Source organism: Mucor mucedo (assembly GCF_025094135.1).
Source record: "Mucor mucedo strain NRRL 3635 chromosome Unknown EV154scaffold_6, whole genome shotgun sequence".
Classification (NCBI taxonomy): Eukaryota; Fungi; Mucoromycota; class Mucoromycetes; order Mucorales; family Mucoraceae; genus Mucor; species Mucor mucedo.
Genome location: NW_026252290.1, coordinates 20,419 through 37,846, shown reverse-complemented (window position 1 = coordinate 37,846; position 17,428 = coordinate 20,419). Strand labels below are relative to the sequence as shown.

The following is a 17,428-nucleotide window of genomic DNA, read 5'->3' as shown; positions in this document are numbered from 1 at the left end:
AAAAAAAATCGCCACCCTTTATTTACTTTTTTTTTTTTGTTCAAATCCCTCCTTATAACAATTAACCATGGCCACTAACAATACTGAAGCCCTTGAGACTGTTCAACTTGACGGTTTGGTAAAACAAAATTAGACCACCAAGAAATCTCGAAAAGTTATTAAACTTTTTGATTTTATAGGTCGTTTTAAAGATCATTAAGCATTGTCGTGAATCTTATCCTAATGATGTCACTGGTCAACTTTTGGGTTTGGATGATCAAGGAACCTTAGAAGTCACCAATTGTTTCCCTTTCCCTTCTGATGGTGATGAAGATGCCAGTGGTAAATCATTTATAGAGAGAAGAAGAAAAAAAATTTTTTTTAACTTTTAATGTGTAGCTCAATATCAACTCGATATGATGAGATGTCTTCGTGCCGTCAATGTCGATAACAACACTGTTGGTTGGTATCGTTCTGCTCATTTAGGTAACTTTGTTGATCTCAGCTTAATCGAGACCCAATACAGTTATCAAAACTCCCTCAGTGCTCAATCCGTCGTTCTCATTCATGACGTTTCCAAGAGTTCCGCTCAAGGTAACTTGAGTTTAAGAGCATTCAGATTAACCGAGGTCTTCATGAAGGCTTACGAAGCCAAGAAATTCACCACTGAAAGGTTAGTAGAAAGAGAGAAAATTTAAACAGGGGAAGGAAAATTAATGAAGGTTGTGGCAATTTTATAATAGTCTTGCTCAAGCCAAGTTATCATTCTCCAACATTTTCGAGGAATTACCTGTTCAAATTCACAACTCTCACTATGTTACCATGATGCTTCACAACATTGAGATGCCCAAGTTAGATTCCGATCGTCTTCGTTCTCTTTCTACTTTTGCTTCTACCCAAAAGACTCAAACCGAATTAGAGGAAGCCAGACCTTTAGCACCCAACTTTGATGTCCTTGACTTAGAATTAGATCCCTTCATGCAAAAGAACTTGCAATACTTGTTAGACTGTGCCGATGTTCAACAACAAGAACAAAACAACTACCAATACTGGCAAAGATCTGTTGCTCGTGAGCAAACCAAGATGCAAGCCTGGTTGACCAAGAGAAAGCAGGAAAATGCTCACCGTGTAGAGAAGGGTCAAAAGCCTTTACCTGAGGATGAAGTCAACACATTGTTCAAACTCTCTGCTGAACCTAGTCGTTTGGATTCAATGATCTTATCTGCTCAAATGCATAACTTTACCAAGCAAATTAACCAATTCGCTGGTCCTAGTCTTGCTAGATTGTATAGTATCCAAGAATTGCAAAAATAAACCTCGCTATCTCCTTCGCAACCATCTCTTCAACAAACATACAACACCAACAACCCCCTTTTATATATAATAAAATATAACAATTTGACATAATAACTGAATTTATGTACAATGACGATAACGTGGCATTGGTTTTATTTACAATCCAGGGCGTCATGGTCGCACGGCATGCGTACTCCAGTTGTTTCAGCTCTTTTTTGCGCCCGTGACACATTGACAGACTAACATTATAGAGCTGCATCTCTTAAACCTAGAAGCTTGGCTACATCTGTTTTTTTATTTTTGTGTATTGATGTATGTATGTAGTCTTGGCCAAAAATAAACTCTCTTGTTATCTAAACAGACGCTCTGCTTGGCATTAAAAAGTTTTTTTTTTTTTTTTTGAGTGTGGGCGTTTCCTTTTACCGAGCAAACCATGCAACGTTTCACCCTACAGTGAGCAACATGAATACATATTTATGCGTCAAAAGAAGGGGGGAAGAGGAGGTGAATGATCGATCTCATAAGATGTGTGTATTTCTAATTTTAGTATGGAGGATGACTTTTGTGCGATCATCCATTAAAGCAGGTGGTTTTCTTATAAGAGGGCCAATAATGACGCGAATTGGATTAAAGCAGGTCAATCGGGTAGACATTAAGGTTGAAGGGTAAGATCTGAGATTCAAACATTTGTATAAATAGGGTCTCCTCTATTTTCCACCAGCCTTTTTTCTCTTTTTCTTTTCTGTATAAACAACCCATAAAAAATATAAAATAAAAAATGGACATTCTCAACTTATTAAATCATCCTACGACAATGGTGAATAAACCATATCAATGTAGTTGGCATGGATGTGAAAAGAGATTTTCTCGTCGATCTGATCTATCACGTCACAGAAGAATTCATACAGGCGAAAGACCATTCCAATGCCTTTGGCCTGGCTGTAAAAAGCAATTTATTCAACGCTCGGCTCTGACTGTACATCTTCGAACACATACAGGCGAGAGACCTCATGCATGTGAAGTCGCCTGTTGTAAAAAGTCCTTTAGCGATGTAAGTTGTATATATTTCTTTATTAGAATGTATTTGTATTTATTCAATCTTCTTTAGTCTTCCTCTCTTGCTCGTCACAGAAGAACACATACAGGAAAACGACCTTATGCTTGTGAATGCGGTAAATCATTTACACGTAAAACAACCCTCTCTCGACATCAACAAGCGCATCATATTCTTCCTCAAACAATAAGGTAATAATAAAATAGAATAAAAAGCTTGTGTGTTTATATGTTTATTTTTTTTTCTAACTATTTTTTATAGCCGTTTCGAAACTAGAAGTGAATCACCGGATTCATCAGACCATAGTGAAGTAAGCAGGTCATCATACTATTGCTCACCCCCAACGCCACCTTTAGAACCTGTACATTACTTTAAACAATATGCATGTATGCATCCACCATTACTATCTTCTCAACATACACTTGTGAATAACACAAGCCCAATTTTATTACCACCTTTACTACATCATTATCACCATTAAAACCTTAATTCTATACCTATCATAATTTTCATTTCATTGTTTATATGTATAAAAAAAAAAGGATTACCTATTAAAGGAATCACCCTTTTTTTCTTTCGTACCCTCATGATTAGAACCACTCATATGAATGGAAACTTTAAAACAATAATACTATAAAACGAACGATTTTTTTATATATAAATACTATTGTTGTTGTTTAAATGCAAATATTCGGTATCTTCGGAATACACAAAAACAGGAGAAAAAAGGTGCACACTTTGACAGGAGTTGGAGTGCGTGCGTGTGTTTCCTACCAAAAATATAATTTTATCCGAACCGACCACATTAATAAATTATAATAGCTTTTTATTGTTTACGTCAATCTGTTACTATTTGTCTTACTTTTTCATTAGTTTAATTTTTTTTTCTATATTGCTATACTCACAAACTTTTCTTATAGTTAGCTATCAGTGGCGTGCGGGCCCATGTATCATCTTCCCCCAGTTGAAAATGAGATCTCTAATGCAAAACTTCTGCTTGTTTTAAAACACTTTCTTATACCGTTGTAAATCGTCATCCTGATGTAAATAAGCTCCCTCCCTCCCCCCCTCCTTCTTCATTTTTTTTTATTTTGCTACCCAAGGCTGCAATTATGAGTATGAACGCACAGACGTGGGGTCATATAAAAAATATTTTATAATCTAGATATATCCGAAACATATCAAAAGTGTGGCACTCTCTACGGTAAATAGGTTACTTCATAAATCACAGGTTCCTCACTCCATGTATTGGCTCATTTTCTTATAACCTGATCGAAACACACACAACAGCTGTCATTTGTGCTTGTTGTATGCACGCGCGCGCGAACGAGCGACTGAACAAGTAAGCGCGGGAAGCGAGGGAAAAACATAATAATAATAGATCACTTATTTAAGGGCTCTTTTTTTTTAGGGTCATGCAAATGCATGCTAGATACTTTTAAAATGTCATTCATTATTTATATGAATACATTTGCATGATGATATGAGGAAAAGGGGGAAAAAAGGTCTTTGTATTTATTTCTTTTCAAAGAAAAATACATGTATGTACATTAGAGTCCTGGAATTGTTTCAACCGATGTGGATGGAGTCCCGGGTGTGTTTTCTGAGGGAGTGGTTGCGTCTTCTGCAATTCGATTCGGGTCATTCATAATATAAAACTTGGGACAATTCTTATTTGTTTTCATGTGTCCCAATTGTCCACAGTTACCGCATCGACGCTATTATATAAAAAAAAACAGGTTAATAATAAACAATAGGAGAAAAAATAGAGATGTTTTTTTAATTACCATGGCGCCCTCTCGCTTTCCTCGAATAAGACCAAGGACTGGATTTTCGGCCAATTGTGCTTGTTTAGCTAATTGGCGTTGACGACGTCGCTCTGCATTTCTCTTTAATTTAGCCAACTGATCTTGAATACGTTTCTTCATACGTGCATTCTTTTCTTCATCATCCGTAGGTTCCAAAGCCTCAGCACTATTTTTTAAAAAAAAAGTCAGAGGGCAACTCAATTTTTTCATTACTTCATTCTTTGCTTACCTTGTGGCTTCTTCCTCAATCATCTGTCTCTGTCTCAAGTAGGACTTGATGACTACAGGATCACGAACAACTTCTTGTTGCCAGGTTTTTTCACCTCCGCCAGGTGGTGCAATCAATCTTCGGATTATCAAGTATTTATTTTGACTGTTGACATGGTAACTGGAGTTTAAACTACCCGTAACTGAAACATCATCATCATCAATTTCAGAAGTAGCACGATCATATCGACTACGGTGGTAGGAAGGGGTTGCTGGGGATGGTGACATCCCGTGACTATTACGATGGTGACCCCAATCATACTCAGACTATACATGTATCTATATGAGTTTTCCAGATGATAATAAAAAATAATACATGATGAATACTTTACGGCGGAGGGACTATCCACTTGGTCAACATCTCTTTCTTCGTCTTCCTCTTCATGGTCAGAAAGAATGGGTTCGATCTTGTTCCCCAGCGATTCTAACTGTGCTTTCCAAATACGAGCAATTTCTTCTCGATAGATTTGTTGTTGCTCAGCAACATTATACCTGTGTGCACTCTTGGGTCTTGCCTCGATTTGAGCTGGTTTTTGTTTGTTTTGGATGAGTTAATTGTTTATCTTGTGTAGTATGTATGTGTTACCTAGTTTTTCTTCAGCTGATTCGCCCGCACGCAAAAAAATATCCTTCATGGATACACGGATGAAACTAAAACCTTCACCACGACCTGTCGGATCACCTGCGCCATAGAGTTTCAACATGGCTTTACCTTGTGTCGCATTGATGAAGTTTCTGGTGGAGAACCAGGGCGCCAATTGTTGTTCGACTTCCAATTTTGAGTCACCTTCACCTGTTTCATCGTCGTCATTGACATCACCGTAACCCAGATCTTGAAGATGGCGTTCACCCACCAGCATGCTCTCGTACAAACAAACCATCTCGGGTGTCACCATCTTTCGAAGATCTTCTTCCGAGGGGGGTTCTCCCCCTCCACGTGTCTTCCAGTATCCTCCTCCACCATCTTTACTACGGCGATGAAACTCTAAAAACTCTTTCAACCTTTGTCGAATTTGAATATCTGAATATTCAGGAAACTTTTGCGCCAACTTGTTCATCTTGAGCCTATGAAGTGGATTACGTTTAATCAAACGATAAGCAACCACCTGCAATCGGTTCTTAATGGTCGTCGTCACCTTTCTTGAATGAGGGCCTGGGACTTCTTGCACTGGATAAGACTGACCAATCGTAAAGATGGCAGGAATTTCCCGTAAGTAGTATTTGGTATGACCTTTATATGTACTCTTTAACAATAAAAAGTCGGTGTGTTTCACATCATGACGGAATAAAGGCGCACGGATCAAGTTGTTATAGTATACAGAAATTGTTTGACCCGGTTCAACATTACCGAAATTCATAAAAGGTGAAGTATCACCAATATCGAGCACAAAAGGTTCACCGATATCAAGATTGGGTACAAACTCATCTTTGGGTTCTGTCTTTCTGTAATAGTTAATAATTAAAGTTCCCATGCCCACATTAGAAATAATCGGTGGATGTTCTTCAGAATATTCCATAAGCACATAGGGTGTGCTGTCCTTCAATGTTAAATCTTTGGTGTTGCGTATAATATCCACATGACCCTTCTTTTTATCCTTCTTCTTCTTCTTACTCGCTTTCACACGCGAGAAATGGATGTCTGTATTCGCTGGTAATTGGATTAAAGGTCGATGGAACGATCTTAATTCTGCCTTGGAAAGCTTTGTCTTGTAAAGAGCAGGATGTAACTTTAAGGCAGGTAAAGCGTGTTGAACAACCAATTGACCAAACGTTTGTCGAACACGAACTAATCTTCCTGCCAGATGCGATTCATAGAACTTGTCGTTGGATAAATTAAATCGATTCAATGGTAATTTGTTATGAGGTTCAGTGTCTGTGTGGTATATTTGAATCTTGGGAATAGGCTTAGGAAGTGGTTTACGACCCTTCTTTACATGCTTGGGTTCGATTAATAATTCCTTGGTTGCTTCTACTTCTTCAACGTCAAACAACATGTTGGGATCATTCAAGTCAAGCGAAATTTTCATCGTCGAAGCAGGAGGTTTTTCTTTATCCCAGATAATCGCATCTAACCAATCTCCTTCTTCCAATTGCATGTTTAAATGTTTGTTGACTACAGGCTGTGCATCTTCCATTTCACTAGAACGTATACTTCATTAGCCAGGAAAATCATAAATTATATCTTTTTCTTATACTTACGTGATCTCATCGTCATCTCCCCATACAATATCGTCCTCCCATTTATCCAGCATGACAGAGTGATATAATTGATCTTCATCCAAGATCTGCGGTAAAGCTTCTGTCATATGTGGCTACAGAATATGTAAATAGTATGTCAGTAACAAACATTTTCTCGACTTTTAAAAAATATATACTCTTTCAGCTAATTCTTGTAAATATTCTTCGTCCTCGCTCATACTATCGCTACTGTCGCTATTCTCATTCAATGTTTCGATCCTACGTCTTTTCACAGGTACCTTTGCTTGCTCAGCACGGAGACGATCCAATTTACTAGCTCTTGAGAACAATGTACGTTCGTCGCGTTCCACTTCATATTCATATCCATCACCAAACACAACTGCCGGGTAAAGAAAAATTTAGATTTATGTCGCGTTGCTACTACTTTATAACGGTACCTTTTTTATGGAGCTGCAGTTTAGAAGGACGTTTTATTTTGGCCATGAAGAGTTCTGAAAACTTCAAGATCTTTCCCTTTTCGAAACCAGGAAATAACTGTTGGATATCCACGTTTTTTTTAGTCTCGGCATTAGGGTCCACACTGGTAGTGGTTATGGTGGTGGTGGTGGCGTTGGTAGATAAGTTAGTAGGTGGAGGAGGCGTAGGTGTAGGTGCGGGTGCGGGTGTTGGTTTGGCGGGTTCCTCTTCCTCTTCATCGTCGTAATTATCACTGACAAGAGCAAGTCGAGATCGCTTCAAGTTCTTTTGAATCATACCCATGCCACGTCGATAGTATTTTTCTTGCTGATCGTCTGGTACGGTCTCGTCAAAATCAGAGTAATCGACAGCGTCTGAAGCATGGGCTGTAGGTATCACTGGTATGGATTCCGTCCCATCTTCATCGTCGTCCTCGTCAATGTTCTTAGCTCGTTCTAAACCAAACGTATCATCACTGAAAATTCTTGAAATAACATCGGCATCCACGCTTGAAAGAGTCTCTTTGAGATCCTAATTCAGTTCGTAATTAATGTTTTTTTTTCAATTTTTTTCGTTTTCTTTCTTTTAATTACATCGTCTAAATCACTCTCAAGTCTTCCTTGTGCATCCACATTTCCGAAAAAGTAGCCTGCAAACGACATTTCTTTGTTAGGGTGATAAGTTCTTATCAAATGTACAAATGTCTCTCTTTTTTTTTTTTTTTTTGGTTCAGGAAAAAAAGGGTTCCTTTTATATTTTTCGCTGCCAGCTTTCGCACACAACACATTTTGTGACGTCACAAAGACGGCCGTAACAACTTACAGCATCATGAAATGTTTACGTGTGAAGGACTCATACTGTTTCTACAAGAAAGACAGAGCCCGTTCACCTATTCCATTGTTTACTTGTTTTAAAAACAAGAGTAATTTGTATCTGTATCAGATAAATTAAAACACGCTTTCATTGTCAGCATCTGATAGAAAAGGGCACAGCTAACAACAAAAAAAACTTTGATCCAGCTGAAAATTCTTGTAGAACAAGGAATGGTGTAACCTTCTTTTTTTAATATTAAATGCTTTATCATACAATAATCTTTTTTAAGCATCAATGAATTGATCACTGTATCAAATAGTTTTTGTGGTCTTGTGACGGGAAAAAAATAGTTTATTATAAATTGTGAATTTTAGAGCTTGTTGAGAATAAAATCTAATACTTTCTCTGCAAACCAAACATCTTCCATTTCTGGGTATGCATTATCTAATGTTTCTAGGGCTCTTTGAGCAAGGTGATGTTCCAAGGCACCATTGTCCATGCGGATCTTGATCATGTCTCTCATGGTGTCCCTACAGAATTCAGGATGGCCTTGAATAGAGAGACATTGCCCGTTTTCAGAGACAACAATATGTGTGGGCGTACTATTTTCTGTATAAGCCAAGCTCTTGAAACCCTTTGGAAGCTTTACCACATGATCTTTGTGGAATTGATTAATTCGTAATACTTTCTTGTCTGTCTTGAAGAACTTTTGTCCTTCTTCGTTTAATTTCACCTCGGTCCAACCAATCTGTCAAAAAGAACATTTAGTCTAAATCGGTGATCTTTTCTTAGAAATGATTAAATATGTACCTCCCAACCGGCTTCGTTCACCTCTGATTTACCACCAGCAGCACGCATAATGACTTGATGACCAAAACAGATACCAATGAGCTTGACATGGCCCACATGGTCCTCTTGTACCGTCTTTAGGAAATCCACCAGCTTCAGGATCCAAGGATCATTACCTTCCGCGCTGCAATCGGAGCCTGTCAAGAGAATGGCATCGTATTTCTTGCTGGCAATATCTTCGTAAGAAGGGTACTCTTGCTTGTTTATCACGTCAAAGATATCCCATTGAATGCTTAAATGTTCAATATCGGCAGCCTTGTCAAACACAGCGTCAAATTGTTCATGATAATCACCAAGGTGATCGACCAATTCTGGCATGGGTGTATCCGTCTTGAGTAATGCAATATGTAATTTAGTATGGCTCATTTGTTTGTTTTCTTATTTTGGTTATAAAGAAAAAAAAAAAAGAAAAAACTGGAATTATTTGCAGCTTTTTTTATACATGTGTCAGATTCTTCAAAACCCTTGATTAGACTAAATATGACGTGCGACAGAGACTTTTAGATCATTCCAATTTTTATTTCACGCTCATTTTAGTGTATAGAAAAACAAACTCAATGGCTACTAAATGTATAAAATACAGATCGGTTACGTAATGACGGTATCATGGAAGAATGCGGATATGATCCTGTTACTGTGCAGTCATGCCAACGCGTAATTTCATTTTTTTTTTAAAAAAAAAAAAAAAAAAAAAAAGATAGGGAGGGAACAATATTCCCAAAGGAATAAAGTAGTATCAGAACAAAGATATAAAGTAAACATCTGTATTTACCGCTATTTTTGAAAACAAAAAGAATGCATTATCATGCTACATTAGCGATAGTTTTAATGTAGTAAAGCCCCATGGGTTAGTTAACTCCGTAAGCCACTACCTGAAACTTTTTTATTTATTTTTTCTTTACTGGCTTTTTCTTGAACTTTTCTATTTTAATATAATAAAATGTCTGCAACTATTCAAATAAAGTGGCATCACAAGAAGTTTCCTATAGAGTTTGCCAGCATCAAAGACTTGGAGGCAACCACGGTAAAAGACTTGAAAACACATATTCAACGTTTGACTGGTCTTGAACCCAGCAGCATGAAGTTGCAAGCGTTTGGAGGTATACTCTCAGGTTTCTCCAAAAGAATTGGTAACTAACACGACCCTTGTTTAGCGTTTATGACCAACGATGAGTTACCATTAAGCGTTTATGGTATTCGTCCCGGATGTTTCGTTAAATTAATAGAGGCATGTGTGCACGCATAAAAAAAAATAAGTGAAGAGTTATATTAACGTATAAGAATGATTAGCATCACAAGAAGGATCATGGACCACCAGTGCCTGCCAAGGATCACCCTAAAAAGGCTCATCATCACCATAAGGAAGTGCGAAATGAGGAACAAGAGTTAATAGACAAATTACAAGTACTCAAGACCAAAGTAGATACCGAATTAGCTCCCCAAATCAAGACTTACGAAAAGGAAGTGAAGGCATTTTTAAACAAGTCTGAAAAGACAGAAAAAGAAAAGAAGGCACAGATTTACAAAGCTGCTTACCTTGGTGAGCAATTGATGTTGATCTTATTCGATTTAGACGCATTTTCTTGTGGAGTCCACACCAATGCACGACAACACCGAAAGGAACTAGTTCAAGTGACTCAAGCATTGTTAGATAAAGTAGATGAAATTAAATCCGTTGTAAAGAATATTGTTTTATAAAAAAAAAAAAAGAGGCATTTTATTTCAAGGAAAAAGAACGTAATCATCCAATGATTCCAACATGAAGGATTCATGAGAATCAGAGGGAGATAGAGGAGGAGAAAGAGGAAGATGATTGGTTGGTGTGTGTGTAGTGATCCAGTCAAATTCACTAAATACCGTCTCATCGTCCAGTATGTGAGCACCATAATCAAATGTATCATGAGATTGAGTTGGTATATCACCAAACAATGCATTCATTGGCTTCTTTACTGGCTTCACATAAGGTTGAAATTTATGTGAATGATTAGATTGTAATAAGAATTTGCTAGGTTTATCCGGTTTAGTAGTTGTTTGTGAAGAGCAGCGCCGTATTAGTATTTTGTCTTTCTTTTTCGGTATTATGGTGGCTGTAGGACTGTATCCAGGTGAAAACCCGACGACAATCGACTTCCTGCGTAGGCATAACAGTGTTCCTTTGTGCTGTTCAGGTAGGCTTCCTCCTTCATATTCTTCTGTCCATCGTTCTTGTTGTTCATGTTGCTCTTGTTGTTCTTGTTGTTGTTGTTGATTAAAGAAAAGGTCATTTTTAACTGTTGGATACAAAACGTTGCGTTTATTAGACAGAAGGTACGGGAAAGGGTGGACTTGTTAGAACACCCAAATGCTTAGTTAAAAAAAGAGATGAAGGGGTAGTAAAAATAACAACAACAATAAACAAGGCTTAAATAAAAAAAATCCTTTTTACATTCTAGAGCACTGATTGGCTGGATTGGATTTTGAAGTCACTTGAGTAGCACTTGATCAAAAATGCAATTAAAGCTTGTGCACCTTCCACTTGGATATCGTTGTTACAATACAATCTTTTATTAGATTCGGGATAAGGTTGAAAGATATATTGCTTTCATAGCTTCAAGTCCTACTTAAGAATTCCACAATATCTTTTTCAATGAAAGCTTCTTTGTTAGCCACGTTTAACTATTGTGGCACCTTACTTCTGCCAAGCCGACTATCCATTCTTCGGCTTTTTATATCTTCTTTCAATTGCTGTTGAATAGATCTATAAAAATGGTGCAGTTTCATCTGTGTTCTTGTGACCTTGTATACTTGCCTTATTTTGTAGATATTTCTGTACAAATTTCTCATTGGAAAATCATTACATGCCCGAATATCGTGGCCAAAATGGATTAGTATTCAATGCACGATAAAAACGATAAACAAATATTATGCTGGAAGGGGCGGCATCTATACGTGTCCTGTTTACCGTACACAATTGACGTTAGAAGTGACTCTGATAAACAAGCGTGTCGGAGTATAAATTACAGAGGTTTGTGGCCAATTGACCAATCAAGCACTGAATCGCGCGTGGTAACTGTCAAAATTAGCAACGCATTGTTGGCGATATTATGTAAGAGGGAAAAGACGTGTGTTACAGTTTACCAAGAGTTTTTGTTTAATAAAATGTGCAAAAAAGGGGGGTGTTTTAAAGGAATTAAGCCTTGTAGGAGATGACACCATCGAAACGGGCCTTGAACCATTCTTGGGATTCTTCCTTCTTGATTTGATGGTTAACACCAACCTTGGTCTTACAATGCTTTCTGCGGGCAACACGGTTACCGGGACGACCCATAACAACGAAGTAATCCATACCGTAAATTCCAATAGAGGGATCATACTTGATACCCAAATCGATATGTTCATCAATACCGAAACCGAAGTTACCGGTGTTGGAGAAGTTACGAGCCTTGAGTTCGTATTCCTTGACCTTCAAACCACGTTCAAGGATTTCCTCGGCCTTGGGACCACGGACAGTAACGTGAACGGCAATCTTTTCGTTACGACGAATGGAGAAAGTACGGACAGTATAACGGGCCTTGGTGTAGACGGGAGTTTGACCAGTCAATTGTTCGAGAACCTTGGCAGCACGAGTAAGTCTATCACCAGATTCACCAACACAAATGTTGAGAACCAACTTCTCAATTTGGAGGTTACGCATGGGGTTCTTGGTCACCTTCTGTTCTTCGGCGCTCTATTTAAGAAAATTGTCAGTCAATTTCCAGCTCTAACTTTTCTTTTTCTTTTTTTGGCTTTTCCAATGAAACAGTGTGAGAGATCAAATGTCCACATGTACATTCCATCCAAGTTGATTTTATTCCACATTCATACATTGTTGAAACTGTTTTTTTTTTTCGTATGTTGTATCATCCATCGATTCCTTGTGTAATCCATCTGTCTCTCTCTCACAAAGTCATTTGCCGTTCATTTGTTATATTTTATTACCATGTTGTCTGACGATATAGTAAAAAGAGGGAGAACTAAAATACAGTTTGCATTTGACTATATCCTCCTTTGCCTGGGCCGTGGATTTTTTTTTTTTTTTTTTTTTTTTTTTTGGCAGGTATGCTATGACCGGACATTATTAAATCACAGCCCGGACATTTTTGTATATGCTTAATACAAAATCCACTACTTTTTTTAAATTGAACAAGCTTTCAAACAGAACAATAAGGAAATTATGACAAACAATTTGATTTTTTTACAGAAGTTGTGTTTTTATTTAAAAATGATAAAACCCTTAATTTGTACAAAAAATTTAAGCACAGAAAAAGGAACCAAGTCAAGAGATTTAATGCTTCTTGGACTACAGAAATATATGTTAATACAAAAAGAAAATTCCTGCTAGTGAAATAGATGTTTACCTTGATCTTACGGAGGTAGAACTCAAGTTCCTTACCCTCGAGAATGTAACCATCACAACGACCAGATTGACCGGGACGAGAAGCGATGACAGCATAGAGACGACCAGCATTGAATTGATCGTTCAAGAGAGGATCGACAGCAGCAGTGGCAGCACGAGCAGCAATCTTCTTTTCAACGCTGTTGGACTTCTTCTCAGTGGCAGCCTACAATTATATATCTTGTCAGTATACGCCCATATATTAACTCTTCAACAACTTAAATAAAACTTACAGCAGCCTCACCAGCCTTTTGCTTACCAAGGGTAATAGCATAGTGAGATTCATACCATTGACGGAAAGGAGTGGCATCAATTTGGATGACGGCACCCTTAACGAGAGTGTTGGTACGGACCAACTCGTTGTTGGAAGCGTTGTAAACAACGGTCAAGGCACGAGTCTTGCGGGAGATACCCTCGGAACCCCAAGAGAAGTTACCGGATTCGAGACGAAGGGCACGACGCTTGAAGTTACCACCACGAACACGAACAAGATGGATACGCTTACCACCCAACTTGGTGTTGGCAGATTGACGACCTAACTCGAACCTATTTTAAAAGTGAATTTAGTCGTCTCGTTCAAATTTAGGTGGCATTGGGACTGAGCGCATTTGTTTATTGTTCCACGATTCTATTATAGATATATATACACATGCGCCATGTGCCGAAATGTCACCTCCAAGATAACAATAAAAAAAATACTTACTTTCTCTTCTTTCTGTATTGATCACGTCTAGCACCGGTGGCGCTACGCTTATGGCGAGAATCACGGCTGATACCTATTCATTAGATGGATGGATGCATATAAGTATTTCTGCTTTCTTTGGTATTGGATGCATGTCTGTTCTTCTTTACCCATATTATTTGCAGAGAAGGAACTCTAGAATTCTTGGCCGCCTAATGTTCATTTACACCTTTCGCAAAAAAAAAAAAAAAAAAATGGTCCGGCCCAACTAAGTGATGTCACATTCTTATAATTTTGCAACTCCGTGTCCGAAGGCGCTATGGCAGTAGTAAAGCAAAGCATGAATTCATCGAATTGTGACTGAATGCTGTCTTTTACACCACATACTTTCAGTGCATTCAATAATTGCTGTCTTTTTTTGTTTATTAAGTAATATATGAGAAAAAACTACAGGAATATTAGCTCAAACATATATTGTATACATATTTTTGTTTGTTTATAGGCCTTCCTAATAAAGATACTCTCCGTTGCTATGGTAACGCTACATGAGCAAATAAACTTTCAATGACTACTTAAGTAAGGTAAATGTTAGACTTTTTTCTAACCTTGAATGTACTCATACTACTACCTTTTTTTTGTGTGTGTTCGGGTAAAAAGCTCGTTGTTTAAGTTTGTTTAGGATCTTCATTGACATGATCTATGTCTTATCTTCAGTTTGACATGCTGCTCTGTAAGTATGACGAGATTACGTAATGGCTTTTCTCAAGATGTAAAAAATGACACCTATGCTTACGTCAAAGACCGAGGAATATAACCCAACAGCAACCATGGATAATAAGAGGTGAGAAAAGAATGGTGTTGTATTACATGTAGTCGAAACACTTTTAAAGAATTCATTTCTTTATCTTATTTTATATCGGCTTGGTATGGATTTCTAGTATTGGTATATCTAAATCTCAGAGCATTTTCTACGGTGTAAAGTGGATTAGGAACAATAAAAAATGCTTCGCTATTGCAATAGCTAATGTAAAAACATTTTGCAGAAATTCTAGCAAGCAAGTAGACACTACCCGGGAAGCATTTAATTAAATCCTTGGTGGTTATAAGTGGTGCAAACGATATTTAGTTTTAATTTTTACACACTCATGTGTATGAAAAACATTAGTTATTGAGATATTCCCTCCTGATAAATCTGTTTATTGCTAATCTTGGCTGCCTTCAATTAATTCTCGCGTCAACGCATACCCCCAACTGAATCGACTGAGTCCAACATGTATACAAGGAAAATACAATCAATGCATTCATATAAATATAGATCATGCAACACGGAATAAAAATTAATTTACTGCTATTGAAAAAAATAAATGTTGTATCTGTATGATCTCATCCTATTATATAATTTTAAACATTCTGTCCTGTGTAATTTCGCCACGACATCTCTAAATTACTCTCTCCTTAGTCAATAGCTCTTGTAAAGAAGCTGTACTAAAAATAGCACATTGGCAAAGATCAAAGGTAAGCAACGTTATTTTGACTATTGCGTTTCGCCATTAAAGAATAATGACAGCGTATTGATAAATTCACCGGCACGTTAAAAAGGATATGAGGATAAAACAAAAGAATCCGTAGTAGTAATTACAAAAAGAGACAGATTCCGTTCTTCATTGCTAACAGTCCAAAAAAAAAAAAAAAACCAGACATATGAATGGAACGATGTTAGATAACGCCTTTTGGCTATTACTAAAAGCAAGAATATCTACGTATTTAATGACTCATCATAACAAAACGGTATTTATTCAAATCAAAAATACAGTCTTCTGGAAGAACATTTTGTCTCTATAAACAAAGAATGATGTTAGTGCTTACTGTTCTTGATGCAAGAGCTGTATCTATCCGAAAAGTATGAAAAAAAAAAGTGGATCCGTTTGTGGAGAAAGTAAAATAAAGGAGTACGCACAAATAGGTCCATATTAGGATATAAATTAAGATTAAAATAAATTAAACAGAAATAGAGGTTTTGAGAGGACGTGCTAAAAAAAACTAGTATGTATTAAAGGGGCCGTATTAAAACGGAGGTGATAAGAATGCAATAAATGTCAAAATGGGAAAAGGTCTTTTTATTGTCTAACAGAAAATATAGAAAGTAAAATAAAAAACCTGTCGCTTTTTTTATTATTATTATTCTTCTCTTCTTATTGTTTCCCTTTCCATTCCCTTCTAATCACTCATTTTTTTTTTATATATATTTACACATTATGCTTTCCAATGCGCAGGACGCACCTTTTCTCCACCCTCATGACCCATGCGTCGAAAAAGAATATGAAACTTTAATTCGAGCGTGGAAAGATCAACTTATCGACCATACACCGGCAGTTCCTAATAATGATTATGTTCGACTGGCTTGGATGAGATTAATGGATCATTATCTCGACCAGCAATGGCTAGACTCGAAACAAATGTTACAGTGTGCTCAGGCTTGGAGCGCCCGTGACGAGTTAAGTTTGACAGAAGCTGTTCATACAATGAATATCCTCAGCCTCAAATCAATGCAAAGGTCATTGGATGCTCGTCAAGAGTTACTACAAGCTTTGGGAGACCCAGATCTCATTGGTATTGCTCGCCCACAAAGCATTTCTAGCTCCTCTTTTCTGACAGGTTCAGAAGAGGATGTACATGCCCCATTACTTGTCCAACACACCAACACTCCCACCCAGGAAAACTTTAATATTAATCATGATGAACCAGCGGTCCTTTCAATGAATGAAGAAGAGGAAGAAAAAGCCTTCCTAATTGACAATGGCTATAATCTTGATGAACTGATTGATCTATCCCTCGAGCCCGATTTGGAAGACTATGAAAATGATGGACAGGACATTAAAGTAAGACCAGTTTTTGATGAGGAAGAAGAGGAAGAAGAGGAAGAAGAGGAAGAAGAAGAAGAAGAGGAGGAGGAGGAGGAAGATGCAGCAGAGTTTATATCGCCGCTGGCCTCCCGTGTCTTTACTCGCAGTATCTCTTCCTCCATGTCTTCGCCTAATATATCCACCACTCAACGCCACGAAGAATTTACTCAACGAAAATACGAGAGCTACTACCAGAAATTACACCAGACGTCATCGTGGAAAGAAATTGAAATCCGTAACTCTGATTTATTATCTGAAGGAGGAGGCAGCTGTAGTAGCAGTGAGATTAGTTCTCCGAATGTGGGAAGTGATGTTCAATGGAAGAGCTGGTTTTTGGGAGATCAGTCAACTGAATTTGCAGAGGAAAAGGTAGAGACGGATGCAAGCTTTTCAGACTATGTCAAGAAACAGCCGTTTTTAATGGTTCGAAGTGAATCTAGCATTTCAGCGTTTCGACCAATCAGCAATAATTTGGCACCGCGTTGTCAGGCGCCATTGATCACCAAAAGTAGATCTTTCCCTTCAAAGTCAGCTTTATCGGCATCCATGAAGAAATCCTCTTCTACTCCACCGCCTGTGCCCCAGCAACGAAATTTTATGATTCGATCTATTGTCAGTAAGAAGGCTTCGTTATCCAAACTATTTAGTAGTAAAAAGCCTTGATACTTTCTTTTTCTTTTGTTTGTTTATAATTCAAAATAAATAAAA

General features: G+C 37.6%; 9 protein-coding genes across 9 annotated transcripts; 4 read left to right on the top strand and 5 right to left on the bottom strand.

The window, feature by feature from the left end:
* Nucleotides 1–26: 26 nt before the first annotated feature.
* On the top strand, nt 27–1,392 carry EV154DRAFT_598480 (uncharacterized protein). Its single transcript, XM_051607050.1, has 4 exons — nt 27–118; nt 180–321; nt 379–652; nt 723–1,392. Exons 1-4 carry the CDS (start codon nt 68–70, stop codon nt 1,291–1,293), a joined length of 1,038 nt encoding a protein of 345 aa, XP_051462603.1. The 5' UTR covers nt 27–67; the 3' UTR covers nt 1,294–1,392.
* Nucleotides 1,393–2,017: 625 nt separating this feature from the next.
* Nucleotides 2,018–2,877, top strand: EV154DRAFT_598479 (uncharacterized protein). Its single transcript, XM_051607049.1, has 3 exons — nt 2,018–2,326; nt 2,384–2,520; nt 2,591–2,877. Exons 1-3 carry the CDS (start codon nt 2,054–2,056, stop codon nt 2,808–2,810), a joined length of 630 nt encoding a protein of 209 aa, XP_051462602.1. The 5' UTR covers nt 2,018–2,053; the 3' UTR covers nt 2,811–2,877.
* Nucleotides 2,878–3,762: 885 nt separating this feature from the next.
* Nucleotides 3,763–7,785, bottom strand: EV154DRAFT_492635 (uncharacterized protein). Its single transcript, XM_051599695.1, has 9 exons — nt 7,653–7,785; nt 7,041–7,590; nt 6,780–6,982; nt 6,604–6,716; nt 4,991–6,543; nt 4,737–4,930; nt 4,367–4,671; nt 4,117–4,303; nt 3,763–4,047 (listed from the first exon to the last, which is right to left on the bottom strand). Exons 1-9 carry the CDS (start codon nt 7,719–7,721, stop codon nt 3,880–3,882), a joined length of 3,342 nt encoding a protein of 1,113 aa, XP_051462601.1. The 5' UTR covers nt 7,722–7,785; the 3' UTR covers nt 3,763–3,879.
* Nucleotides 7,786–8,242: 457 nt separating this feature from the next.
* EV154DRAFT_535747 (class I glutamine amidotransferase-like protein) lies at nt 8,243–9,039 on the bottom strand (the record flags this gene model as incomplete). The annotated part of the gene is made up of 2 exons (XM_051604089.1): nt 8,243–8,569; nt 8,683–9,039. 2 exons carry the CDS (start codon nt 9,037–9,039, stop codon nt 8,243–8,245), a joined length of 684 nt encoding a protein of 227 aa, XP_051462600.1.
* A 269-nt stretch (nt 9,040–9,308) lies between these two features.
* EV154DRAFT_492633 (uncharacterized protein) lies at nt 9,309–10,428 on the top strand. The gene is made up of 3 exons (XM_051599694.1): nt 9,309–9,821; nt 9,876–9,949; nt 10,012–10,428. The coding sequence occupies exons 1-3, from the start codon at nt 9,662–9,664 to the stop codon at nt 10,417–10,419; spliced, it is 642 nt and encodes a 213-aa protein (XP_051462599.1). The 5' UTR covers nt 9,309–9,661; the 3' UTR covers nt 10,420–10,428.
* Nucleotides 10,109–11,544, bottom strand: EV154DRAFT_590764 (uncharacterized protein; the record flags this gene model as incomplete). Its single annotated transcript, XM_051606884.1, has 2 exons — nt 10,109–11,045; nt 11,394–11,544. 2 exons carry the CDS (start codon nt 11,542–11,544, stop codon nt 10,444–10,446), a joined length of 753 nt encoding a protein of 250 aa, XP_051462598.1. The 3' UTR covers nt 10,109–10,443.
* Nucleotides 11,545–11,890: 346 nt separating this feature from the next.
* Nucleotides 11,891–12,394, bottom strand: EV154DRAFT_412031 (60S ribosomal protein L11; the record flags this gene model as incomplete). Its single annotated transcript, XM_051595489.1, has 1 exon — nt 11,891–12,394. One exon carries the CDS (start codon nt 12,392–12,394, stop codon nt 11,891–11,893), a length of 504 nt encoding a protein of 167 aa, XP_051462597.1.
* Nucleotides 12,395–12,929: 535 nt separating this feature from the next.
* EV154DRAFT_547521 (40S ribosomal protein S8) lies at nt 12,930–13,991 on the bottom strand (the record flags this gene model as incomplete). Its single annotated transcript, XM_051604760.1, has 5 exons — nt 12,930–13,039; nt 13,098–13,301; nt 13,369–13,681; nt 13,839–13,911; nt 13,988–13,991. 5 exons carry the CDS (start codon nt 13,989–13,991, stop codon nt 13,025–13,027), a joined length of 609 nt encoding a protein of 202 aa, XP_051462596.1. The 3' UTR covers nt 12,930–13,024.
* Nucleotides 13,992–16,072: 2,081 nt separating this feature from the next.
* EV154DRAFT_558525 (uncharacterized protein) lies at nt 16,073–17,383 on the top strand (the record flags this gene model as incomplete). The annotated part of the gene is made up of 1 exon (XM_051605491.1): nt 16,073–17,383. One exon carries the CDS (start codon nt 16,073–16,075, stop codon nt 17,381–17,383), a length of 1,311 nt encoding a protein of 436 aa, XP_051462595.1.
* Nucleotides 17,384–17,428: the final 45 nt, after the last annotated feature.